Source organism: Macaca thibetana, chromosome 9 (assembly GCF_024542745.1).
Source record: "Macaca thibetana thibetana isolate TM-01 chromosome 9, ASM2454274v1, whole genome shotgun sequence".
NCBI lineage: Eukaryota > Metazoa > Chordata > Mammalia > Primates > Cercopithecidae > Macaca > Macaca thibetana.
In genome coordinates, this window is record NC_065586.1 from 97,066,319 (window position 1) to 97,090,325 (window position 24,007).

Consider the following 24,007-nt stretch of genomic DNA (forward strand, 5'->3'; position numbering starts at 1 on the left):
ACCCCCTCTATTTGCTGGCTATTCCCCGAGCTCTCTTGGGGAGAAAAGGTGATGGAGGAAGGACAAATCCAGTAGAATGTCTGAGGTCTTAATGGACCCCAACATGAAATGGTCTCTCAGGATTTCAGGGACTAGAAAAGCCTTTAATCCTTTTCCTTGCACAGAATGCTGCTTGGGGCTGAGGAATGGATACGTTGACCCCTTGAGGGCCCTGTCTGACAGCCTGTGTCCCTGGAGGCTTGGATGACTTACAAAGTAAGAGGCGGCGTGTGAGAAAGTGCCCACCAATCCCAAGGTCCAGACCTTGGGTTTCTTACCCCCTTTCCTGGCTTGGGAGATAGGGGAGTCGTGAGTGCGGGTGACACAAGCTGCCCACTAGCACCTTGTCCTCGGACACTAAGGCAGAGCCTTAGTGACAGCTGAGGAAGGAAGAAAGTGGAAAGATGTGAGCCACCAGTGTGGCACTGGGAGGAGGAAGGGTGGGCAGGCAGGAGCCGGAGAGTCCTGAGGAAGTTGGTAGGAGAGATCCTGGGGATAATGGGATGTTGGAGTCAGTGGGGGAATCTGAGGTTAGGGGAAGGGTCATGGGATGTGTGGGGAGGGTGTAGGCTTAGAATCAGGAGTCTGGAGGGCTGGGGAGGGGGCTGGGCTGGGAGTTGGCTGGAGGAGCCTGGCATCGGTGGGAGGAGTCTGGGGATTGGTGGGAGGTTCTAGGAGCTAGTGGGCAGGAACTGGAACAGCATCAAGGGGTTGGTGGGCAGGCGAGTGGTCAGCAGGAAGGCCCTCATCAGTAAGGGCTGATGAGTCAGAGAGTGAGGGCCGTGGGCTGGGCCTGGGGACCCTGACCACAAGCTCCATGGGCTCCCGGGCCTTGTTTCGATAAGCCCGACGGATAGTGTCTACTGCACGCTGGTGGGTCACCTGCTCCAGACTCTCTCCGTCCACTGCCACAAGCTCGAAACCAGCCTAGGATGGAATGAGAGAGTCACATCCCTCCCTCCCCATGTCACCCTGCACCAGCCCCCAACCTGAAGGCAGCATCTTCTCACCTCCACCCACGAGGACACTCCTCCCCCATCTGGGTGGAGGGGATGGACAATGAGACTTTTGTGCCTGGAGTCGTTGGGGGCAGGGTGGGGCACAGACAAGGGCTCTTTGTCCCTTGGGGCTCAGGCTCAGGCTAGCATGAGGGGACAGAGTTTTCCCTGGGCCTGCTCATCCTGCTCATCTGAACCCCCTCACCCCAAGCCTCCGCCCACAACCTGGGCTAAACATGTCTGGCTGGAAGCTGAGCATGGCCAGCCCATCTCCTGCCTGGTTTCAGCTGTGGGCTGTTAGGGTGGGCCTGGGCATGCTTCACCCACCTGCAGGGCCCCACTGAGGAAGGCGGCCCCCCCAGGGAAGATCTTCTCTATCTTCACCATGGGCTGCACCTTGGACTCAATGCCCCCAGAAATGCTGATGCCTAGTGATGGGGAGAAACACTGTGAGAGTGCAGCCGGACCCCAAAATGCAAGCTTCCTGGAGAAACCTAGAATCCCATCCCCAAACCCAAGGCCCCAACTTCTCTCACATCCCTACATTCTGTTACTACTCAAATCTCAATTCATTCCAAAATCCTCCAGAGCCTAGCCCCTCAAATCTAGACCCCACCCAGATACACCCCAATACCCCAGATTCCCTTTTATTTATTTTTTGAGACAGCCTTTTTTTTTTTTTTTTTTTGAGACGGAGTTTCGCTCTTGTTGCCCAGGCTGGAGTGCAATGGCACAGTCTCAGCTCACCGCAACCTCCACCTCCCAGGTTCAAGCGATTATCCTGCCTCAGCCTCCCGAGTAGCTGGGATTACAGGCATGTGCCACCATGCCCGGCTAATTTTGTACTTTTAGTAGAGACGGGGTTTCTCCATGTTGGTCAGGCTGGTCTGGAACTCCTGACCTCAGGTGATCCGCCCTCCTTGACCTCCCGAAGTGCTGGGATTACAGGTGTAAGCCACCGCGCCTGGCCGAGACAGAGTCTTACTCTGTCGCCCAGGCTGGAGTGCAGAGGCGCAATCTCAGTTGGGTTCAGGGCAACCTCTGCCTCCCGGGTTCAAGTGATTCTCCTGCTCAGCCTTCTGAGTAGCTGGGATTACAGGCGCCCACCACCACGCCCAGCTAATTCTTTTGTATTTTTAGTGGAAACGGGGTTTCACCATGTAGCCCAGGCTAGTCTTGAACTCCTGACCTCAAGTGATCCACCAGCCTCGGCCTCCCAAAGTGCTGGGATTACAGGCGTGAGCCACCGCGCCTGGCTCAATACCCCAGATTCTTTTCCTGGGCCCAGGCTTCCTAGTGTCCCCTGCCAGGCCCAGTCCCACCTGGACTCACCTAAGGACTGCTTCATCTTGGACAGTGTCACTGTCTTCAGCTCGCCACTGGGGGTCTTCATGGCTGCCTCCTCGGCCGTCCCCTCAGTTCCATTCTCCGAGGGCCCTTGCTTGGCCCCCACCTTGGCTGCCTCCCCATCCAGAGATCGTGGTAGAGGGGGCCTGGCCTTCCGAGGCTTGTGGTAGCGCCCATTGGCCATGCTGGGGGCAGGGGTAGGCGCAGGGGACGGGGAGCGTCTACCCGGAGACTTGCCTTGACCCCGGCTGCTGCGGCTGCGGCTGCGGCTGCGGCTGCGGCTGTGGTTCTGAGCCTGGCCCCGGACCTGGCCATGTGGAGGGTGCTCTCGGCTCAGGGGTTCTGTCAGCAGCCAGTTAGGCCGCGGGGGCCGGGGAGCCACAGGGGGTGGCTGGGGAGGGGGTGTGCAGGCACTTCGGCGGGGGGTGAAGGCATCTACTGGCACGTCTTGGAGAGGGGGGATCCCTTTATGAGGGTGGCGAGGGGCAGAGGCACTCGGGGAGACCTTGAGGCCCCCCAGCCGCTCCCTCAGCTCCCCATCATCTTCCTCTTCCGGGAAGCCGTTCACCGGCAGCAGGTAGAAGCCTCCGCGGCTGTCTGGGGAAGAGCGCCAAGGTCAGCTGCCCACTCCTCCCCTCCCAGCTTGGACCACCTCTCCAGGACCCAGGCCTTGCTTTGGTTTGTGTGGGGCCTGTGAGAGCCAGGCCCGAGTTTGTTCAGGAACCAGTGCAGTGCGGCCCACCCATGAGGTAGGCGGACAAACATGTTCTATTAGACTCGCTTTTTTTTTTTTTTTTTTTTTTTTTGAGATGGAATCGCACTCTGTCGCCCAGGCTGGAGTGCGGTGGCGCAATTTTGGCTCACTGCAACCTCCACCTCCCAGGTTCAAGCGATTCTGCTGCCTCAGTCTCCCCGAGTAGCTGGGATTACAGGCGTGCGCCATCAAGCCCAGCTCATTTTTGTATTTTTAGTAGAGATGGGGTTTCGCCATGTTGGCCAGGTTGGTCTCTACCCCTGACCTCAAGCGATCCACCCGCCTCAGCCTCCCAAAGTGCTGGGATTACAGGCATGAGCCACCGCTTCCGGCCTAGAATTGCATTTTAATACTTCCTGTTGGAATCATTACAATTCTATTTTAATGTATCTAAGAAAAAAGACGACTAGCACATCAAACGTAATTTCTCAGAGATTACTGCATAGAATGAGACTAGATTTTAAAAGTGAGCAGGTTTCAAACCAACTATTAAGTAAATAATAGTACAGGTGGTGACCAGCGGATGTGATAAAATGGCTCTGGTGGACAAGAGCTTTCCTTCAGGGGACCGCAATGTGCCTGGAAGCCACAACTGCCTCCCCGTGGGGAAAGAAGTAGAAGGCCCATCCTCCTTTCCCTAATCTCCCCAGGGTTGTGCCCCTCCCTGGGCTCTGGGATCTGACTGACCAGGCACGGGGGTGATAAGGTGACGCTTGGGCGGTGTGTCCTGCCGGGCTGGTCTCAAAGCAGGAGGCCGGACTGGTTGGAAAGATGAACAGGTCAGAGGCAAGGCACCCCGCCAGGCTCCCAGAGGGACACAGCTCAAGGGGCTCGGCAATCTCTGCAGCCCTCTCCACCACAGGGTCCCATCCCCATCCCCATCCCCAGCAGGGCTGGGACCCAGAAGTCCCGCCTCCCACTGCTGACCTGCTCTGCTCTTGAGGGCCTCAAAAGCCTCCAGCTCCACAGGCATCACCATGCTGTCAAAGCGGCCCAGGTCTGTGGGGGCCACCACACTCCTGGGAGAGGGTGAGAGACAGCAGGGGTGGGAGGGGCAGGCAGGGTGTCAGTTCTAGAGGTGCCAGGATGCCCTTCAGCCCCTGGGAGGTTGGGGGTGGTACCAGGGATCCCCTTCCTGCCCCCAAGCCCTCTCTGCAACCTCCTCCCACCTGATGTCCCGCAGCAGCAGCAGCTTCTCGGGCCTGTCCAGGATGGCCAGCAGGGGCCTCACCAGGTCCTCCACACCTCCCTCATGCACATACTGCAGATAGAGGCACCACAGGTCAGACAGCAGTGGGGACTTCCAGAGCTGGGTGAGGGGGACACCAGGGCATGCAGGTGTTTCTTCTACGCATGTAGGGACCTATCCAGCCCTGCATGCCTTGGGAAAGGTTTACTCCACCCCCAGCTGCTGCAGGGTGGTCTGATCTTGGTGACAGGGTGGAAGCCTGCAGTAATAACAGACCTGCAATAAATAGCAACAGCATTGATAACAGCTTTGGGACAGACACTTTTCTAAGCCTTTTACATACCATCTCTCAGCAACCACCCTGAGAAATGGCATTCATTATTCCTGTTTTACAGATGCTGAAACTGAGGCTCAGAGAGAAGGCCTTCACTCAAAGCCATACACATAAGGAAATGGGAAGAAGGACTGGAACCCGGGAAGTCTAACTCTTGCTTGCTCTGGTGTGGGAAAAGGATGTGCAGGGAGTCAAGGAAATGGGAAGAGGGACTGGAACCCGGGAAGTCTAACTCTTGCTTGCTCTGGTGTGGGAAAAGGATGTGCAGGGAGTCAAGGAAATGGGAAGAGGGACTGGAACCCGGGAAGTCTAACTCTTGCTTGCTCTGGTGTGGGAAAAGGATGTGCAGGGAGTGGACTCTCCTCCCCACCCCCACATCCCAGGCAGAAGGAAGGAATTCGAGCCAAACTCTAGGCTGTGCGCCTGGCTGTCCCAGCATGTGTCTGCACACAGACCTACAAATTAGGCTTTGTTTGGGGCTGGAATGGGAGCCTTGGGGAAGGGGCGGCTCTGCAGAAAGCCTCTCCGGTCAGTTCCTGGGGCGGGATGGGGGGCGGGGTGGAACCCCTTCTGCCTGGCACTGCCCGGATGCCACACCCCACTGACTCTGAAGACCTGAACACTGGGAGCCATCCCACTTGGACAGCACACCGACCCCTTGTGGCGAGAGGGAGACTGAGTCAGTGACACGCATGCATAGAACACTTTCTATGGGCACAAGCACAGAGACAGAGCATGCCCTGGTGGTCAGAGTGAGTCATTCATAAATATCTGGAAATAAATACAATACAAACGATGTGTGTGGCCCCAAACCACACACAGTTACAGCGACTCACACATATCAACAATACATTCCCTTTTGTCTGGAGAGACACATATGGTGCAGAACCAGCCCCACATGTGCACACGCTTTAAGTCTATGGACTTGGATTCGTTACCCACTAAGTACCAGACCCTGTACTGGGCAGTAGGGGCACAATGATCCTGTCTCAGATCTTCAGAAACTGGGTCTAGTGGGAGCGAGGGGCAGATGAGTCACATACCCCAGTGAACTACAAGCCAGGGGCAATGGAGCACAGGGAGTCTCAGAGGAAGGTGGGAGGATCCCCGTGGGCTTCATGGAGGTGGTGGTATTTTGACTGACTCTTAGAAGATAGATGTAGGGAACAGCACAAAAGTTGGGAAGAAAGTGTTGCAAAGGTGGTGTGGAAAAATGAGTAGATAGTGGTTTAAACGTGGCCATGGGGTCCATGAAGAGCCTCCCTGCAGGGCTGCTGCACAGGTTGTGACTATGTAAGTAGCGTCCCTGAGGTTGTGCAGGTTGTAACCTGTATAAACGTATGCGGCAGCCATGGGAAAGTGGAGGTTGGTGGGTTAGGGAGTCGAATCGAGGAGGACCTCGAATGTGAGAGCAGGAAACTTGTACTTTATTCTGCCAAAGACAATGGGTCACCAGGTGACTTGGGGAATGTACAGCGATCAGAGAAGGGTTTCCTTTCCTTCCCTCCCTCCCTCCATCTCTCTCTTTCTTTCTCTCTTTTTCTCCTTCTTTAGAGACAGATTTTCGCTCTTATTCCCAGGTTGGAGTGCAATGGCGCGATCTCAGCTCACTGCAACCTCCATCTCCCAGGTTCAAGCAATTCTGCTGCTTCAGCCTCCTGCGTAGCTGGGATTACAGGCACCTGCCACCATGCCCAGCTTTTTTTTTTTTTTTTTTTTTTTTTTTTGTATTTTTAGTAGAGATGAGGTTTCACCATGTTGGACAGACTGGTCTCGAACTCCTGACCTCAGGTGATCCGCTCGCCTTGGCCTCCCAAATTGCTGGGATTATAGGCATGAGCCACAGCACCTAGCCAATCAGAGACGGGTTTCTGATTCTTGGTCTGGCAGCTGTAGAGAGATGGCTCACATGGGGAGAGAGGGGAAGCCTGGGGTTCAGGGCTACATGCCCCAGTCACCAGGAAAACTTTGCTCATCACTCCAGCCAGGGCTTCATTGCTGAGGGTCTGATCTCTTGGTGTGGGGGGCTTGGGTCAGGTTTGGGTGGTGGTTGAGCTCGGCAGGTGGTATGGGAGCACAGTAGGAGGTTTGGGCAAAGAAGGGAGGGATGAGGGAAAAGGAGCCGCCAAAGAGACAGACCCAGAGTCTCACCTCATGGACAGAGCCTGCATTGCCCTACTTAGCGCTGGGAGCTGAGGGTGACACTTTCTGAGTTTAGCCCAAAGCCCTTTAGCTTCCCCCCAGCACACACCCCTATCTGCAGCTCTGCTGCAAACCGGGCCTTGGTAACAGGATGCATAAATGACCATGTCTCAGTCTCCAGGTGACAATGCATGGACACATACACACACACACACGCTAGCCAGACACATGCTTGCTCACATGCACACACACACACACAATTGTGCAGTCATATCAACACAAACCAGGTACCCCACAGACACGCCAGTGCACATACCACACAGACATACAACACAGCCCCACTCTGAGCAAGGTGAAGGGTGAGGGAATCCACAAACAATTTACCAAGACGTCCCAGCTCGACCTCACACACAGTGTGCAGACTCCTCACAAGGAGCCCAGCGTACACACCCAGGTCTTCCTGAGACAGGGACAGAAAAGGACCTGCCAGTCCTGGAGGGAGTGAGCTGTGCCCCACAGCCTCCCCAGCAGGTGGGCCCCAGAGACTCCTTCAAATCTGACTCTCTCCCCACCCTGGGGCCCTCTGGCTCTTTTTGAAGTGGAAGAGAATAGAGAACAACGGTTTAGGTGTTGGGGGGCAGAGGTTGAGGTCTGGTGTGTAGGGGAGGCAAAGGATTACTTACTTGGGCAACAGGGGAAAGGACCTGGCATGAGGCCAGGTGTGCTGGGTGACCCAGGAGCAGAGGGTGGCATGCAGGGAAGGATGGAGGCTCAGAGAGGGCAGAGACAGGTGACTGCAGGGACTCACTTTCCCCACTCGGGAAAAGTGTCCTCTCCTTTTCTCAGCTTAAATACCACCTCCTCTGGGAGCGCCTCCCAGCCCACACCATCTAATATGTGTCTCCTGGTTTACCCTCTCATGTTCTTTTTCTTCACAGCTCTTCGTGTGACTCATCACCATGGGTGTTTTGGTTCTAGTGATTGTCTAGCTCTTCTTCCTGTGAGCTGGCAGGTGTGTGTGTGTGTGTGAGACAGGGGTGACTTCTGATTTTACTGACCACTAGCCTCCTGGCATCAAGCCCAGACACTGGTCAGTGGACAGTGGCCTGAGTGAATGATAGGCTGGGTGACCGAAGGACCGTGTGCCAAGGCTGCAGGCAGGATGGAGGCTTACCCGGGAGCAGTGGCGGGTGACAGCCAGCACCTCATCATCAGTCAGCAGCCTTTGGGCCAGGTCCTGAATGAGGGGCCGCCGGCTCTCCCAGGCCTGAACCTGCTCATCCACATTGGGCAGCTGGCTGCAGGGACTCCTGGACCTGGCAGACAGCAGGGCCTGGCCCCTCTCCCGGTCTGCAGGGCAGGAGCCAAAGGGCGTGATAAGGAGCCAGGAGTCATCAGGGGAGGGGAGAGGGGCTTCCCTCAGCAGGGTTGGGCCCCGTAACTGGCCAGCTGAGAGCCCAGGTGCCTGGGGCAGAATCCTAGCCTAGCCTATATGCTCCCACTGTGGTTGCCCACAGCAACCTGCCCACCAATGCAGCACAAACCCCAGCCCCTCAGCCCCAACGTGGACCCCTATACCAGTCTGTTTCTTAATGGGGTCTTAGCCCAGTGCCCCCAGGGCCCCCTGAACATGCACCATCATAGTAGTCTGTTCCCCACTGGAGCCCCAGCACAGGCTCCCTCATCACCCCCAAATATATCTTTGGGAGTCCCAACACAAGCTCCTAAAATGCACACCAATATCTGTCTGCCACCCTATCTTTCCTAGTAAGCTTAGTCCAATTCTTTTAGCTGCCCCCAATACGTACTAGTCTAGTTGCCTGATCCCCCATGCTTGACCCTGACTGAGTTTAGTCCAAAGCCACTTAGCTGGCCCCCAGCATGCACCCTCATCTGCCACTCTACTGTAAACCAGGCCTTGGTAAAGGGATGCATGAATTACCGCGTCTCAGTCTCCAGGTGACAAACTTCTGCACCGGGCCCACGCCCCCTGCTATGAAGAAGAAAGAGGCTCAGCTGCAGGTCTTGGCCCCCAGTCTGAAAATGGGGGTCAGGAGGGCTCAGGACAAGCTGGAATGGAAAATTCAGACTGGAAGTAGGTGTAATGGGGAGGCAAGAGGCTTGGCCCTGAGGGACTTGAAGGCAATGCTCAGGCTATGGACTTCCTTCATAGGCAATGGGGAGTCAGGACGGTTTTGGATCAAGAGAGGGTGCAGTCTGAGCTCTGCTTATGCAAATTCACTTGGAAGCAAATGTATGAAGGGAAGAACCTCAGGGACAGAGCTCAGAGAAGTACCCACCTTCAGGGGACGGAGGGAAAAAGAGGAGCCTTGGAAGGAGATAGAGGAGTAGCCAGAGAGGTGGGAGGAGAACCAGCAGAGGGCAGGGCCTTGGGAGCTGTGGGAAGAGAGATGGAGAGGGGCCAGGCAGCCCTAATTGGAAGGGATTATGTCTCCCATGGTACAATCACCTTGAGACCCCAGAACTTCCCACCCCAGGGCGAAGCAGGGTCCAGCTCCTCATCCTCTGGTTTTGTTGATCCGACATCCACCCCCCTCTTCTGAAAACAGCACCCTGATTTTCTCCTGGGGACCCACCCCGCTCTGTTCTTAGCCCATGTACTCCAGGGTGGGTATATGACCCAGGCTGGCTACCAAAAGCACTTTCTCTCCCACATCATAGCGATTTATTCTGCATGGCACAGGATCTCAGCTGGGCCAGGGACAGCCTACCCTGGGACTTCAGCTGCAACTATTTAAGGAGAAGCACTTTCTCCTGGGGTTGCTATGCAATAGAGGCCATCTTACCCCCAAGTCGGCAAAGCCCACAACAGTGAAGCCAACTCACGGGAGAGATGGAGCGGGGAGATGGAGGGGGACAGATGTCTGATGATGTTGCTCAGATGTTTAGACCCAGCTTAAATCAGTAGCTGAGCCAAGATGTGCTTTATTTTTCTTTTACTTTTTTTTTTCTTTAGAGATGGGGGTCTTGCTATGTTGCCCAGGCTCGTCTTAAACTCCTGGGCTCAAGTGATCTTGCTGCTTCAGCTTCCAGAGTAGTTGGGATTGGCCAGGTGCGTTAGCTCATGCCTGTAGTCCTAGCACTTTGGGAGGCTGAGGCGGGTGGATAGCTTGAGTCCAGGAGTTTGAGACTAGCCTGGGCAACATGGGGAAACCCCCATCTCTGCAAAAAAATACAAAAAAAAAATTAGCTGGGCATGGTGATGCACACCTGTCATACCAGCACTTTGGGAGGCTGAGGTGGAAGGATCGCTTGAGTGCGGGAGGTGGAGGTTGCAGTGAGCCGAGATCACGCCACTGCACTCCAGCCTGGGAGACAGAGCAAGACCCTGCCTCAAAAAAACAAAACAAAATAGTTGGGATTACAGGCGTGTGCCACTAAGCCTAGAAGAAATGCTTTGTAAAGCTAGTGTGAGTTGAGTTTCTGTCACGTGCAACTCCAAGAGTCTTAACTCATCCACCCTTGGTCTAGTCTCTGAAACTCACCAGAGGGATGAGAGGGCCTCTTGTGAGTATCCTTTGGCAGACCCTGACATGGGTACAGCCTGGGCAAGGCCCTTCTACCTGGGCTCTGATCTAGAAATGGCTTTGCTCAAGGATGCTTCTAGAACTGAATTGAGCAAACAGAACTCTGACCAGGGGAGGTGAAGCCAAATGCCCTAGGAAAAGTGTGCTCTACCGCTGCCACCACCAAGAGCACAGGGATCTGATCAGAGCTCTCCCACATCCTTGCTGTGCTATGATTCATCAGTTTTCCTTTCTATAAAATGGGGAGATGAGGCAGTATAACAATGACCACTACATTTTCTGAGCACCTTCTGTATGCCAGACAACGTACTAAATGATTCACATACACTAATTCACTTGCTCCCCACTACTCTTAAAGAAATAGGTATTACTGGCTGGGTGTGGTGGCTCATGCCTATAATCCCAGCACTTTGGGAGGCTGAGGCAGGTGGATCACACGAGGTCTGGAGTTTGAGACCAGCCAGCCTGACCAACATGGTGAAACGCCCTCTCTACTAAAAATACAAAATTAGCCGGGCATGGTGGCACATGCCTGTAATCCCAGCTACTTGGGAGGCTGAGGCAGGAGAATCACTTGAACCTGGGAGGGGGAGGTTGCAGTGAGCTGAGATTGTGCCATTACACTCCAGCCTGGGCAACAAGAGCAAAACTCCATTTCAAAAGGTAATAATAATAATAAAAAAAGAAAGAAAGAAAAATAAGTAAGTATTATTACCCCCATTTTACTCATGAGAAAGCTCAGGCTCTCAGGAGCTGAGTGGGGACTCAGGTGGTAAAAGGCGGAGTGGGATCTCAACTCAGAACTGCTGGATGCCGAAGCTAGTGGACTTGACCTTGTCTTCCTGTTTGATCAACCCACTACTTACCTTTCTCTATGTCCAGGTGAGGGCAAGCTTTGGCCGGGATCCCGCTGTCCAGTGTCCAGGCCTCTCTGCGCCCATCCCCTGCTAGCCTCCCCTGACGCCCTCCCTTGAAGAAGAGGTTCATCAGCGTCTTGGAGCGCTGCAGGGCACCCTTCTCCCCAGGGGACCCTGACTTCTCCTTCTTCCGCTGCTTCTTCTCCTCTGCAGACAGGAGGGAGCAACCGGGGTGCTGGAGGGATGGGCAGAAGGGAAGGACGAGGGGCAGGGGTGTGGAGAGGGGCAGAGAGAAGGGAGAGGAGAGGGCAGACAGGATCTGCAGCTGTGCGGGGGTGGGAGTGCGGTTCCTCTTCCGACTTTCTGACCCTTTCCCCCACCGCACAGCTGTGGCTATGTAAGGAATCTCCATTGAGGCCCAGTTGGAGAAGGGCACACATGCGTGCATGTGAGTGTGAGCGACTGTGTGTGTAAACAGGCCTGGGAACTCCAGGATCCAGGGGCTGGGGTAAGGGCTGGTTCGGGGAACAGGCGCAGAGACTAAGGGTGAGTATGGGGTCCAGGACTAATTTAAAGTGGAGCCCACAGCAGGGTCTGAGCAGCCTGGAGCTTGGGTTGGGCAGGGGCTGCGTCAAGGCCTGGGGCAAAGGGAGGGTTGAGCCCAGGACAGGGTGTGAGGCAGGTTGTGGACCAGAGGCTGTGGAGGGAGCAGCAGCCACCCATCCCCCACGTACCCCACAAGGTCAGGTGGCTCTGGGAGCGCGTAATAGGGGGCCGGGGTCGGCTGAGGGCCAGTAGCAAGGCCGTCTTGGGGGACTCAGAGAGGGCAGAGTCAAGGCGGCGGCCGTGGTGGGGGCTGTCCGAGCGGATGGCGGTGTCCCTGAGGATGACTGTGGGCCGCACGCTGCACCAGGTCTCCACCCGGCCCCCGGCATCAGGCTCCGTCTGCATGGCTGTGTCGGCCCGCCCGCAGCCTGGGCCGCGGCCGCCGGGCTCCTCCGGCCCCAAGCAGTTGTCCAGGCGGTCCGAGGGCAGGGAGCCTGAGCTGTAGGGGGCGCTGGAGGCGCACGAAGAGACGCTGGAGCTGCTCTCAGAGGCCGGGGACAGCTGCTGCGGCACCCCGTTGCTCACTGTAGGGAGTAGGGAAGCCAGGGGTCAGCGGGCTTGCTTCAGGGCCCTACTGGACTTGCATACCACTCTTGGGCTTAGGGTTGGAGGAGGCAAGGTCAGGCAGCAGCCTGGGTTAGAACCGCAGTGGTGTGGAACCCGCTGCTCCGAAATGCTGCCACTGACCTAAGGCATGTCACTTCTCGAATCACCTACTGGGACTCCAGACCCTAGGAGAGCCTGCATTTTATCCGCAGATTCTCAGAGGGGAGCCCAGAAATAGCTCTAGACTGTGTGAAGGGTTTTGGTCTTCTTCTTTCTTCTTCTTTCTTTCTTCTTCTTCTTTCTTCTTTCTTCTTTCTTCTCCCTTCTCCCTCCTCCCTCCTCCTTCCTCCTCCTTCCTTCTTCCTTCTTTTGTTGTTTTTGAGACAGAGTCTCATTCTATGGCCCTGACTGGAGTGCAGTGGCATGATCTTGGCTCACTGCAACCTCTACTTCCTGGGTTCAAGCGACTCTTGTGCCTCAGCTTCCCAAGTAGCTGGTATTACAGGTGTGCACAACCACACCCAGCTAATTTTTGTATTTTTAGTAGAGATGGGGTTTCATCATGTTGGCCAGGCTGGTCTCGAACACCTGACCTCAGATGATCCACCCACCTCAGCCTCCCAAAGTTTTGGGATTATAGGCATAAGCCACCGTGCTGGACTTTCTTTTTTTCTTTTCTCTTCTTTTTTTTTTTTTTTTTTGAGACAGTCTCTCACTGTGTTGCCCAGGCTGGAGTGTAGCTCCTCGGCTTACCACAGCCTCAAACTCCTGGGCTCAGGCAATCTTTCCACCTCAGCCTCACAAGCAGCACAGACCACAGGCCCTCACCACCACTCCAGTTAATTTTAAAATTATTATTATTATTATTTTGAGATGGAGTTTCACTCTTGTTGCCCAGGCCGGACTGCAATGGCACGATCTCTGCTCACTGCAACATCTGCCTCCTGGGTTCAAGCAATTCTCCTGCCTCAGCCTACCGAGTAGATGGGATTACAGGCATGGGCCACCATGCCCGGCTAATTTTGTATTTTTAGTAGAGACGAGGCTTCTCCATGTTGGTCAGGCTGGTCTCGAAGTCGTCACCTCAGGTGATCTGCCTATCTCAGCCTCCCAAAGTGCTGGGATTACAGGCGTGAGCCACCATGGCCGGCTTAAATTATTATTTGTAAAGAAGAGGTCTCCCTATATGGCCCAGACTGGTCTTGAACTCCTGTGCTTAAGCGATTCTCCCACCTCAGCCTCCCAAAGTGCTGGGATTACAGATGTGAGCCACCGAGCCTGGCCCTTTTCTTCTTCAGAGGTCTGGGTCCCACCCTCAGGCCTCCACCCTTTCCCTCCAACCTTGGAGATCTGAGCCACTTACGTCGGTCCAGCCAGCAGTACTCAGAAACCATCTCTTTGTAGGCAGGGTACCGGCCGGTCTCCTGGGGAGGGGATGGTGGGCACAGGAGGGAAGGGGGAGCAGTGAGGACGGAGAGTGAGAATGGGGCGGGGGTGACACGATGGGAGTAAACGTTCAACTTCATTTCTGTCCTCCAAATTCATCATGCTTTGGCCATACAGGTCACTTTCTTTCTGAACAGGCCAAGTTCCTTTGTACCTCAGGGCCTTTGCACCTGCTGTTCACTCTGCCTGGAGGCCACCCTGACCCCAAGATACAGGGGCCTTCCTGAATTACTCCATTCCATCTCTCTATTAATTTCCTTAGAGCATTTGTCAACATCTGCATGCATCTAGTTTATTGATCTGTCTCCCTCCAGTAGCAGAGAACTTATCTGTCCTGTTCACTGTTGCAGCCCCAGTTCCTGGCACCGTCGCCGGCACATAGCGGGTACCCAAAAATATTGTTGAATGAATGAGGGGCAGAGTGGGAGTGAGGAGAGATGTTTGGGCTAATCTGAGAGGAAGGAAAAGGAAAAATTGGATGGAGGAGAGGTAGAAATGGGTGGGGGAGGGCAGCAGAGGAGGCACCCAATGAAGGTTTCACTCCAAGTGAAGGCTTGGGGAAACAGAATGGTAGAGCAGAGGCCAGGGCTGAACACCAGGGGAGAGTGAGGTGGCATCTCCTCCAGGAGCCGGAATGAGAAGACCTGATCCTCAGACAAGTGTGAGACCCACATGAATAATGAATCGAGCCACCTCCTGTGAAATCCAACCTCTGGCCCCAGCCCAGCCCTCCTTGCTCTATGCCCTGGGGATGCCCACCACCCAGGTCCTGCCCAAAGCCACAGCCGCCACCCCTCCCTTCTGGGCAAGACATTTGTTCCTTTCAACCCTAGGCCTCCACCCTTCATAAGAAAGGGGCACCACTCAAGCACTGTGGGGAGAAGGACTGGAACCAGGCCCAGCCACTGACCAGCTGAGTAAGTGACCTGTTTGTGAGTTGCTGTGCCTCTCTGAACCTCAGTTTCTTCTTCTTCAAAATAGGGATGAGAACAATGCCTGTCTACCTTCTAGTGGCTGTGGGAACGTCATAAATTGCCAAGCATAATTAAGAAGTAGGGTGGCCTGGGAAGCCCCTCCTCTAGCCTCGCTTCTCCCTGCCCCCACAGTTCTGCCCACCTTGATGGTCAGCATGATGTGCGTTTGGCCCTTCAGCACCTCCACGGCCTGGCTGTGGCTGATGTCGTCAAACCTGACACCGTTGGCCGCCAGGACCTTGTCCCCCACCTTGATGCCGTTCTCCTCGGCCAGCCCACCATGGTCCACTCTGAAGCCAGACAGGCATCAGTCTGATAGGCCCCTGGCCTGCCCTCCCTCACCCCGCTCCAGACCCCCTTCTCTTGGACACAAGACTATACCAGTCAAGCTCCTTGACCCTCCTACTGGGGCCTCCCGTCCCCTCCCAGGCCCTCACTGAGACAGGTGGTTGGCCAGGCCTCACTTGCTGACCATCCCCACATCCCAGCCTAGGCCCTACTCCATGCCCCATTCTCAGTTCTACCCCAAGACACTTCCTGCCTCAGCCCTCACTTGGACACGTAGATGCCCAAGCCAAACTCCTTGCCCCCACGGATGTTGAAGCCCAGGCAGAAGTCGTCAGAGGTTGTGTATAGGTGGACGATGCGCCGGACACCATCTTCTGAGCTGGTGTCGGACGGTGTCGAACCGCACTTCTCCACTACCAGGCGCCGATTCACCACATCCACCCTGGACAACAGCAGGGGGCCCTCAGGCGGGGTCCTCCATCCGCTGCCACCCACCACCCTCCCAGCAGCTCTGACAACTGCAGGGAAAGTGGGGGTTGCCTTTGGGGGACTCCCCAGGCCTGAGACCTGCAGTGGGACATAGGTTCATTAGCTGGGAAAGCAGCCTAAATGGCCTCTTTTTATTGAGTAGCTGCAATGTGCCAGGACCATTCCTTTTTTTTTTTTTTTTGAGACAGGGTCTTGCTCTGTCCACCCAGGCTGGAGTACCATGGTGTGATCACGGCTCACTGCAGCCTCAACCTCCTGGGCTCAAGCAGTCCTTCCACCTCAGCTCAGCCTCTTGAATGGCTGGGATTACAGGCACATGCCCACCATGCCCAGTTTTTTTGTTTTGTTTTGTTTTAGACGGAGCTTCACTCTTGTTGCCCAGGCTAGAGTGCAATGGTGTGATCTTGGCTCACCACATCCTCCACCTCTGGGTTCAAGCGATTCTCCTGCCTCAGCCTCCCGAGTAGCTGGGATTATAGGCATGCTCCACCATGCCTGGCTAATTTTTTATTTTTGGTAGAGACAGGGTTTCTCCATGTTGGTCAGGCTGGTCTTGAACTCCCAACCTCAGGTGACCCACCCGCTTCAGCCTCCCAAAGTGCTGGGATTACAGGCTTGAGCCACTGTACCTGGCTTTTTTTTTTTTTTTTTTTTTTAAGAGAAGGGGTCTTGCTATGTTGCCCAGGCTAGATCCCAGTTCTAATCCTTACAGCACCCCTGTGGGGAGGTGGTGTTTTGCCCCCCGGGTTTCACAGCAGGAGCAGCAGCAATGTGGCAGCAGGACCACTGGGATCTGAGAGAGCAGAGCCATTGGAGGAGGGCAAGGGAGAGATGTGGTCTCTCCTTATTTTGGGGTAAGGCCTTTGGATCCCCTGCATTTCCTGAGCCTGTGAGCAGGAGGAGCAGAAACCTCCCCCCTCAGTGGGTTTTGCATGGTGGTAGGGCTGGGGTGGGCTGGGGCAAGGCCAGGGCTAGGAGGAGGGAGTTGCTGCTCACCACGTGGTCTTCTCCTTGGAGAACTTGATGCCTGGCACGCGGCCCATACGCCGCACCATCATGTGCAGGTGGCTGCTGCCCGTCAGCACCTTCACAGCGCTACCCATGGTGATGCTCTCCAGGCTTAGCCCGTTCACTTCCGTGATCTTGTCCCCCACGCACAGGCCAGCCCGCTCTGCACCACAGGATGGGAGTGGCTGGCATGGGGCACTCGGGAGAAGAGTCCCCAGGGTGGGGGCTGAGCCTCCCCAATCAAATGGAGCTCCTTCGGGTTCAACTGATCTCCTCAGTCAGAGTGGGGATTGTCAGAGCAGGGGCTGAGTGTTCCCAGTGCCTAGGGATCTGTCCCTTAAACCATTCTGCCCTGAGGGTGAGCCCTGTCCCCCCGTCAGTCAGGCCTTCCAGAGTTGGGGACTCTTCCTTCTGTCCCTGACAGCAGCATCCCCTGCAATTCACTGAGGTTAGAGTCACATCCTAAGCCTGGACTTCAGCCTGGGGGTTCCGCTTACCTGCACTGCTGCCTTCCTCCACTTTGCTGACGAAGATGCCCAGGCCATGCTCTGAGCCCCCACGCACGCTGAAGCCCAGCCTCCCTGCTGGACTCTTCTCCACCCGGACTGAATGGATGATGTCACTTTCATCACTGTTGGCTGTGGGGACAGGGATTTAGGGATGCCCCCATGTTCATTGTGGGCACTGAGGGCCCCTGGGTTCCCCAACTTGGGGCCTGCAAAGGCTGGGTTGCTGGGCACAGTCACACAGGCATGTAGGGGCCTAAATGCAGTGGGGCAGGTCAGCCCATTTCTAAGGCCCCTCTGGGTGATTTTTATTTTATTTTATTTTAAAGTAACAGGGTCTTGCTCTGTCATCCAGGCTGGAGTGCAGTGGTGTGATCATTGGCTCCCTGCAGCCACAAACTCCTGGGCTCAAGTAATCCTCCTGCCCCAGCCTTCCAAGTAGCTAGGACTACAGGCACACACCACTGTGCCTGGGTTATTTTTAAATTTTTTGTAGAGGCAGGGTCTCACTTTGTTGCCCAGACTGCCCTCAAACCCCTGGCCTCAAGCAATTCTCCCACCTTGGCTTACCAAAGTGCTGGGATTACAGGTGTGAGCCACATGTCCTGCCCCCTCTGACTGATTTTGAGGCCGTGGGCCGGGAGGGTGTAGAAGAAGGTGAGATCAGCGGGACAGGACTCTATGCTAAAGACACTATTCTCTAGCTGGGTGTAGTGGTGTATGCCTGTGGTCCCAGCTACGCGGAAGGCTGAGGCAGGAGCCCAGGAGGTCAAGGCTGCTGTGACCTGTGTTCACACCACTGCACTCCAGCCTGGGTGACAGAGCGAGACCCTGTCTCAAAAAAAAAAAGAAAGAAAAGAAAAAGAAAAAGATGCTGTTCTCCTTCCTTCCTAGTGTGTGTGTATGTGTGTGTGTGTGTGTGTGTGTGTGTGTGTGTGTGTGTGTGTGTGTGTGTGTGTGTATCAATGCTTTCTGAGCTTCACATGCCCATGGGCCTGGGGGAAGCCAAATTAATAAACAATTCTGTTACTCCGAGAGTCCGATGGACAGACAAGAATGTTCAAGATTCTGTTCTATGGGGCACAGTTGAGGGTGTCTGGCCTCATCAGCTTGCAGCATAAATTAGTATATTAGCTCTATCTTCAAATGCTTGTAGAGCTACCCAGTGGAAGGCATTAGATGTTTTCATCTGTGTAAACAGAACCTGCCCGCAGTACTCTTGCTCACATAGTGGAATTAGACAGAGGCAGATTTTGTCAGGAAAAACTTTCTAAAACATTCAGCTATTGGAAATAGAATGGGTTTTCTTTCTTTTTTTCCTTCGAGACAAAGTCTTGCTCTTGCCCAGGCTAGAGTGCAGTGATGCGATTTCAGTTCACTGCAACCTCGGCCTCCCAGGTTTAAGTGATTCTCCTGCCTCAGCCTCCCAAGTAGCTGAGATTACAGACATGTGCCACCCACGCCCGGCTAATTTTTGTATTTTTAGTAGAGATGGGGTTTCACCATGTTGGCCAGGCTGGTCTCGAACTCCTGACCTCATGATTCACCTGCCCTGGCCTCCCAAAGTGCTGGGATTACAGGAGTGAGCCACTGCCCCAGCCTTGAAATGGAAGGGATTTTCTAAGACAGATAGTAAGCTTCCCATCTTTGGAGGCATGCAAGCTGAGACCCAGCAAATCTCTGGGATGTTATGGAATCCCTGAGCGCCCTTCCATCTCTTAGACTCTGTGATTCTAAGAGGAGTCAGGGTTCTAGGAACTACTTGGCTACATGCGGAAAGAAACCCCAAGCCACACCACACTGCAATATGTATGTGCCCAAGGCGGTCCTCTCCATCACGCTGGGGAAAGTAGAGGGGGAAGGGGGTTCCTAAAGGCTGAACCCGTCAGGTAAGGATTCTTTCTTTTTTTTTTTTTTTGAGATGGAGTTTCACTTCTTCTCCCAGGCTGGAGTGCAATGGCTCAATCTTGGCTCACTGCAACCTCCGCCTCCTGGGTTCAAGCGATTCTCCTGCCTCAGCCTCCCTAGTAGCTGGTATTACTGGCATGTGCCACTACGCCAGGCTAAATTTTGTATTTTTAGTAGAGACAGGGTTTCACCATGTTAGCCAGGCTGGTCTTGAACTCCTAACCTCAAGTGATCTGCCTGCCTCGGCCTCCCAAAGTGCTGGGATTACAGGCGTGAGCCAAGGCACCCGGGGCAGTAAGGTTTCTGTAAGGACTCTGATGGGTGGGATTTTGATGGGTAAGGGGAAAGGGAGTGGCACTGATGAGGGGGAAGGAGCCAGGGATGCTCAGCTGTGGGCCCTTAGGAGGCCTTCCAGTTACAGAAAAGCAAGAAGGCTGGAGGGGTAAGTTGGGTCCCAGGTGAGAAGCTGAGATTTCTTCGTGGGTAAGGGTTACTCTAGAGGTGTTTGACAGGGAGAAATCACACACACACAGACACACACACGCACACACACTCTTCAATTTGATCTAAGAGAAGTCAGGTTACAGGGCACAGCCAGGGCAGCTCGGAAAGAAATCCCCAAGGGCAGCTTGTGGGGAGGGGTGGTGCAGGACAGATGTGGGGGGCCAGGGCTTTCCCAGCTGATTAGATTACACAGATCTCAGGCCACTTACAGCCTTAGCCAAGGAGCCTTTTGCTCCCTTGCTCCCAACCCTCTCTCCTCAGGGCCTCACTGGGGCCCCCCTAGGGCCCTGGGTCAGGGAATGTGAAATCTGAGGTTTTCCAGGAGTCTGGGCCCTGCAAGGATGGAAACTTCTCTACCTCCACTGCCCCAGCCTCTCCTCCAGGTGCTCCACTGCAGCCCCGGCACTATCCTTGCTTCTGCTCTTGCCCCCTTCAGCTATTCTTTATACAGTACCCAGAGTCAGCTTTTACATTAGATCATGTCTTTTCCCTGATTAAAAACTTCAACACCTGTTCCTGCTTCTAGAACTCCAGTCTCCTCACCATGCCTTATAAGGCCCTGCCTGGGCTTCCCTCTGCCCACCCCTCCGCCCTCCCTTCCACCCTCCCTCCCTCACTGAGCTCTGGCCACCCTGATCTTCCTGTTCCTCGTGGAGGTCAAGCCCTTCCAGTGTCCCCACTGCCTGCAGTGCTCCTGCCCAGGCCTTTAGAAGGTCAGCTCCTCTTCCTCATTTCCCTCCTGGGTCAGACACCACTTTCTCGGAGAAGGCTTCCTGGAGTATCCTACCCCTCCTCCCAGTGATTCCCTCTTGTAGGGCTTCTCAAAGCGTTGTGCTGTATCAGCAGCATCAGTGTCATCTGACAACTTGCTAAAAACAGGAATTCTTTCGCTTTACCACAGACCCACTGGACCAGAAGCTCTGGGACTGAGTCCTGCAATCTATCCCTGAATGAGCCTTCCCGGCAATTCTGAGGCATCTGAGGTTTGAGAAGCACCATTCTATCATATCATCAGATGATCACCTTCTGACTCTTCTCATCCTTTGCCATTGTTTGCTTATTTGTCTTATTTATCTGTCTCTTTTGACTGGACTGTAAGCTCAATCATGGTGGGGACTTTGTAATTCTCTTGTAGTATATCTCCAATATGTTGGACAGCACTTGGTATTTGATAAGTATTTTTTTGAATAAGTGAAAGAGTAAATGGATGAATGGATGGACAAACTAGGAGAGTGAGGAGAAATGCATTAAGGGTAATGCTTTCCTGGATTAAAGGTAATTCATTTTCTCTGGGACCAGTTGAGTTTAAGGAGCTGGTGGGGTCTCATGGGGCTGATGTAGGTGGCAATGTCCCTCTTCCCATTGTTTATTCCTTATCAGCTACTTTACTCCCGGGGAGTGATCTACATAATAATATGGGGCAGGGTTCCAGGCTGCGGGGACTTGGAAGATGTCTGCGCTCAGGCAGAGGGGAGAATTCTGAACTCAGAGGGTCCCAGCCCAGTCAGAGGAGAAGCCAAGTGGTCAGAGCAACTCCCCAGTCCCTCACTTGCTAGGAGATCCTGCTTCCTTGGCTGCACAGTGGCACTTGCATGAGGCAGAGGGAGAAAGCAATCATGAAACCCTGGAAGAGGATCTTTAGAGGGATGGTATAGGCCCGGCACAGTGGCTCAGGCTTATAATCCCAGCACTTTGGGAGGCTGAGGTCAGAAGATCACTTGAGCCTAGGAGTTCAAGACCAGCCTGGGCAACATGGTGAAACTCTGTCTCTACAAAAAGTAAAATAAAATAAAATTAGCCAGGCTTGGTGTTGCATGCCTATAGTTCTGGCTTCTCAGGAGGCTGAGGCTGGAGGATCACTTGAGCCCAGAAGTTCAAGGCTGCAGTGAGCTATGATCACACCACTGCACTGCACTTCAGTTTGGGCAGGTGACAGAGCAAGACCTTTTCCCTCTAAAAAAAAAAACAAAAAGACAGTATAAACAGCCCTTGCATCATACATGGGCAAAGGGAAGGGGGGAGAGGGAGAGAGAGAGAGAGACAGTATTCGAGGGAGTATAGCATAGTTCTTTTCATAGAATGGGACTAATAAAGACTGCTGTGGTGCCTGCTTCCCTTTTCCCCAATGTCTCTTAACTCCCCTGGAGACTTCTGCTCCCTGAACAGAATGACCTCGGTGACCCTCAGCAGTGCCCTGTTGCTCACCAGAGGGTGAGGCACAGACTGGTGTATGACAGTGGTGAGCGTGCCAAGCCACTGGTGGAGGAAAGCCTGCTCCCTGAGCAACATGCCCACCCCTGTTTCGGTGGCCTAGGGAGGGGAACAGAGATGCCCCGCTGGGTCAGAGCGGGAGGAACAGGGCCGCTGGATCAGAGCGGGAGGAACAGGGCCTGAAGAGTCTAGTCTGGGATCCAGCCAGGGCAGCTCTGCTGGCCAAGAAAGAGGAGAGGAGCTGGAGATATTTATCTGGTCCTGCCCACAGAAAGCCCACACTCAGGGGGCCTGGCTCCGCCCCTGGCATTCAAGGTCCTGTCTTGCTCACCAGCTCTTAGTCGCCTCACATCTGTCACTGCAGCCAGGCTGGCTCCTAAGTGCCCACCCACCATGCTCCATGCTTTTCATTTCCAGCTTTTGTTGGTGATAGCTCACCCCTGCCACCAGCTGTTCTTGTTGCTCTGTCCTGCTACACTGTAGTTTTCTGGAAGGTGAAGAGGGAGCCTGATTTCTCTCTGGGTCCCTTGTAACACCTCCCCAGGGCTGGTATAGAATTGGTGCTCCATGAAGCGGCATTAAGCAACTACATAAGCTTAGGTCTCCCCTTCCCTGATGGAGCTCCCTCTCCACCCTCAACCCTCCTCTTCTGAACATTTGCTGTGCTGCCTTCATTCCCCTCCTTCAGCACTGAAGCCCTGAATTCTGTCTACCCACTTGGGCACTGACTCCTCGCAGCCCAGCACAGAGCTTGTCACACAATGTACTGGTTGATGGAGGATGTCCTCCTTTATCCTGCCCCATCCCCCAGAAGTACACACAATGGATCTGGAGAAGGGCAGAGCCCATGGGAGAAAGAGGCCAGTTCAATTCCCTGCCTTGTCCACCTGGGGCTAGCATACCACACGCATGCCTTTCCCTGCTGCCATGGCCTTCTCTCCCTCCTCTGACCCTTCTACCACCCTGGACCCCTGCAGGATTGGCCTGGAGAAGAAGCAGGTGAGGAAGAGTGTATGGGTTCCCAGGCTGCCTGCCACCTCCCTGTGACTCCAATCTCTTGAATTCCCCCACTCATACAGGCTCTGCCTCCTCCTGCTGAGTTCCCACTGTCCCCTACCCCCACCCTCCCCAACCCAGGCCGGTGGCTGGGTCCCACCCCCACCTTCGATGGGTGAGTTGATGAGGATGACGCGTCCCATGGGCGATGAGGCTCGGATTCCGCGGGGGGGCCCGCTCAGCAGCCGTTGCTGCTTCCTTAGCAGGTATCGCGTTGCGGTGGAGCCTGAGTCGCTGCCTAGGTGGCCTCGGGAGGAGAGGGAGCTCAGAGAGCCGGAGCTTAGGTCTCCTAGGCCCAGTGGGTCGAAGCCCACTGCGAAACCCTGCGCCATGGCGGCTGGGCTAGGGCGGCACCCTACAGGTCCAGAAGGAATCTGCTAGCTCTGGAGAGGCCAGCCCCGCGTGCTTCGAGCTCCATGAGCCTCTCTGCGGGGATGGGGTCTCAGTAACGTGAAGGCCCTTGCTTGTGATGCCTCTCAGCAGTGTGAGCTCCAGGCCTGGGCAGGGAGAGCAGGGATGAGGGAGGGGTGTAAATGTTTCCCCTGCTGCCCTCCAAAACTTCCACCCCTCCCTGCTGGTTTAAGCATCCTGCCCTCCCATGCCTTAGGCCCCCCTCCTGTCTCACCCCAGACCAGAGAACTGCCCCATCCAGGCACCATCGTGGACTCTCGCTGACTTTATACAAGACAGGTGGGAACCTTTCACCCCTCATTGCTGCTGGCGGCTGAGTCATCTACTCCCGTCCTCAGTCCTCAGTAGAGGTTGAGAGTGGGGTTGGGATTACTAAGGGCGCTGGGGCTTAGAGCGGTGTGAGACAAAAGAGAGGTCGAGACAGCTCATGGCATCACCTCTCTCCTGCATATGCGGGTATGGGGGTGGTCCGGGATAGGGTGGGGGTGGCGTGGGGCGGGCTGGGCCTCGAGGACAGGGCTTCAGGACCTTAGACAGCTGAGGCCGAGGAAGCCCCCCAGACACCCGCGGACTCCAGGCTGCGGCTCCGGGTCTAAAGAGTCTGCACGAACCTCTCCCAAGCTTGCGGGGAGGATCCGCTGGAGAGGGGGTCCCACGACATCCCGCGCAAAACCCAAGGCCAATTCCCTCAGAGAAGCTCTGGAACCCAGAATGAAGCACCCCAATATCAACTCGGCCATCCAGGCCCCCCACCCCTTTGTGCCTGGTCCCCCTCACCTGGTCGCTGCTGTGGCGCCGCCAGCCTTGTCAAACCACCCTCCCGCGAGAGCTACTGTGGCAGTCTGC

The 24,007-nt window shown here is 54.9% G+C and overlaps 2 protein-coding genes across 9 annotated transcripts in view; both read right to left on the minus strand.

The window, feature by feature from the left end:
* Positions 1–24,007, minus strand: part of NDUFB8 (NADH:ubiquinone oxidoreductase subunit B8) — a 943,883-nt gene that overhangs the window by 490,375 nt on the left and 429,501 nt on the right. The gene's annotated exons all lie outside the window — the stretch shown is intronic.
* PDZD7 (PDZ domain containing 7) lies at positions 339–24,005 on the minus strand. Of its 8 annotated transcripts, XM_050804962.1 has the most exons (18): positions 23,939–24,005; positions 22,857–23,247; positions 17,063–17,203; positions 16,554–16,728; positions 15,334–15,510; positions 14,923–15,070; positions 13,724–13,784; positions 11,943–12,338; positions 11,218–11,415; positions 9,104–9,235; positions 8,746–8,796; positions 7,978–8,153; positions 4,308–4,399; positions 4,066–4,157; positions 3,826–3,897; positions 2,370–2,981; positions 1,365–1,465; positions 339–966 (listed from the first exon to the last, which is right to left on the minus strand). In XM_050804962.1, exons 2-18 carry the CDS (start codon positions 23,080–23,082, stop codon positions 718–720), a joined length of 3,099 nt encoding a protein of 1,032 aa, XP_050660919.1. In that variant the 5' UTR covers positions 23,083–23,247; positions 23,939–24,005; the 3' UTR covers positions 339–717. The 8 variants fall into 8 exon arrangements, 6 of the variants coding, with proteins under 6 accessions (XP_050660919.1, XP_050660920.1, XP_050660921.1 ...); XM_050804963.1 differs by lacking the exon at positions 9,104–9,235; XM_050804964.1 differs by lacking the exons at positions 339–966; positions 1,365–1,465; positions 2,370–2,981; ... (1 more) ...; positions 4,066–4,157; positions 4,308–4,399 and adding an exon at positions 4,426–7,808.

Bases quoted from the DNA above. Each gene is read 5' to 3' on its own strand.
- PDZD7 (XM_050804962.1), bottom strand. From the start codon at position 23,082: ATGGCGCAGGGTTTCGCAGTGGGCTTCGACCCACTGGGCCTAGGAGAC. The intron at 15,511-16,553 runs GTGAGCAGCAAC...GCTGTTGTCCAG, and splicing joins TCCAAGGAGAAGACCACGTG to GGTGGATGTGGTGAATCGGC. The intron at 9,236-11,217 runs GTAAGTAGTGGG...CCTTCCAATTAG, and splicing joins TCACCTGGACATAGAGAAAG to GGCTGCCTGGCCCCTCTCCA.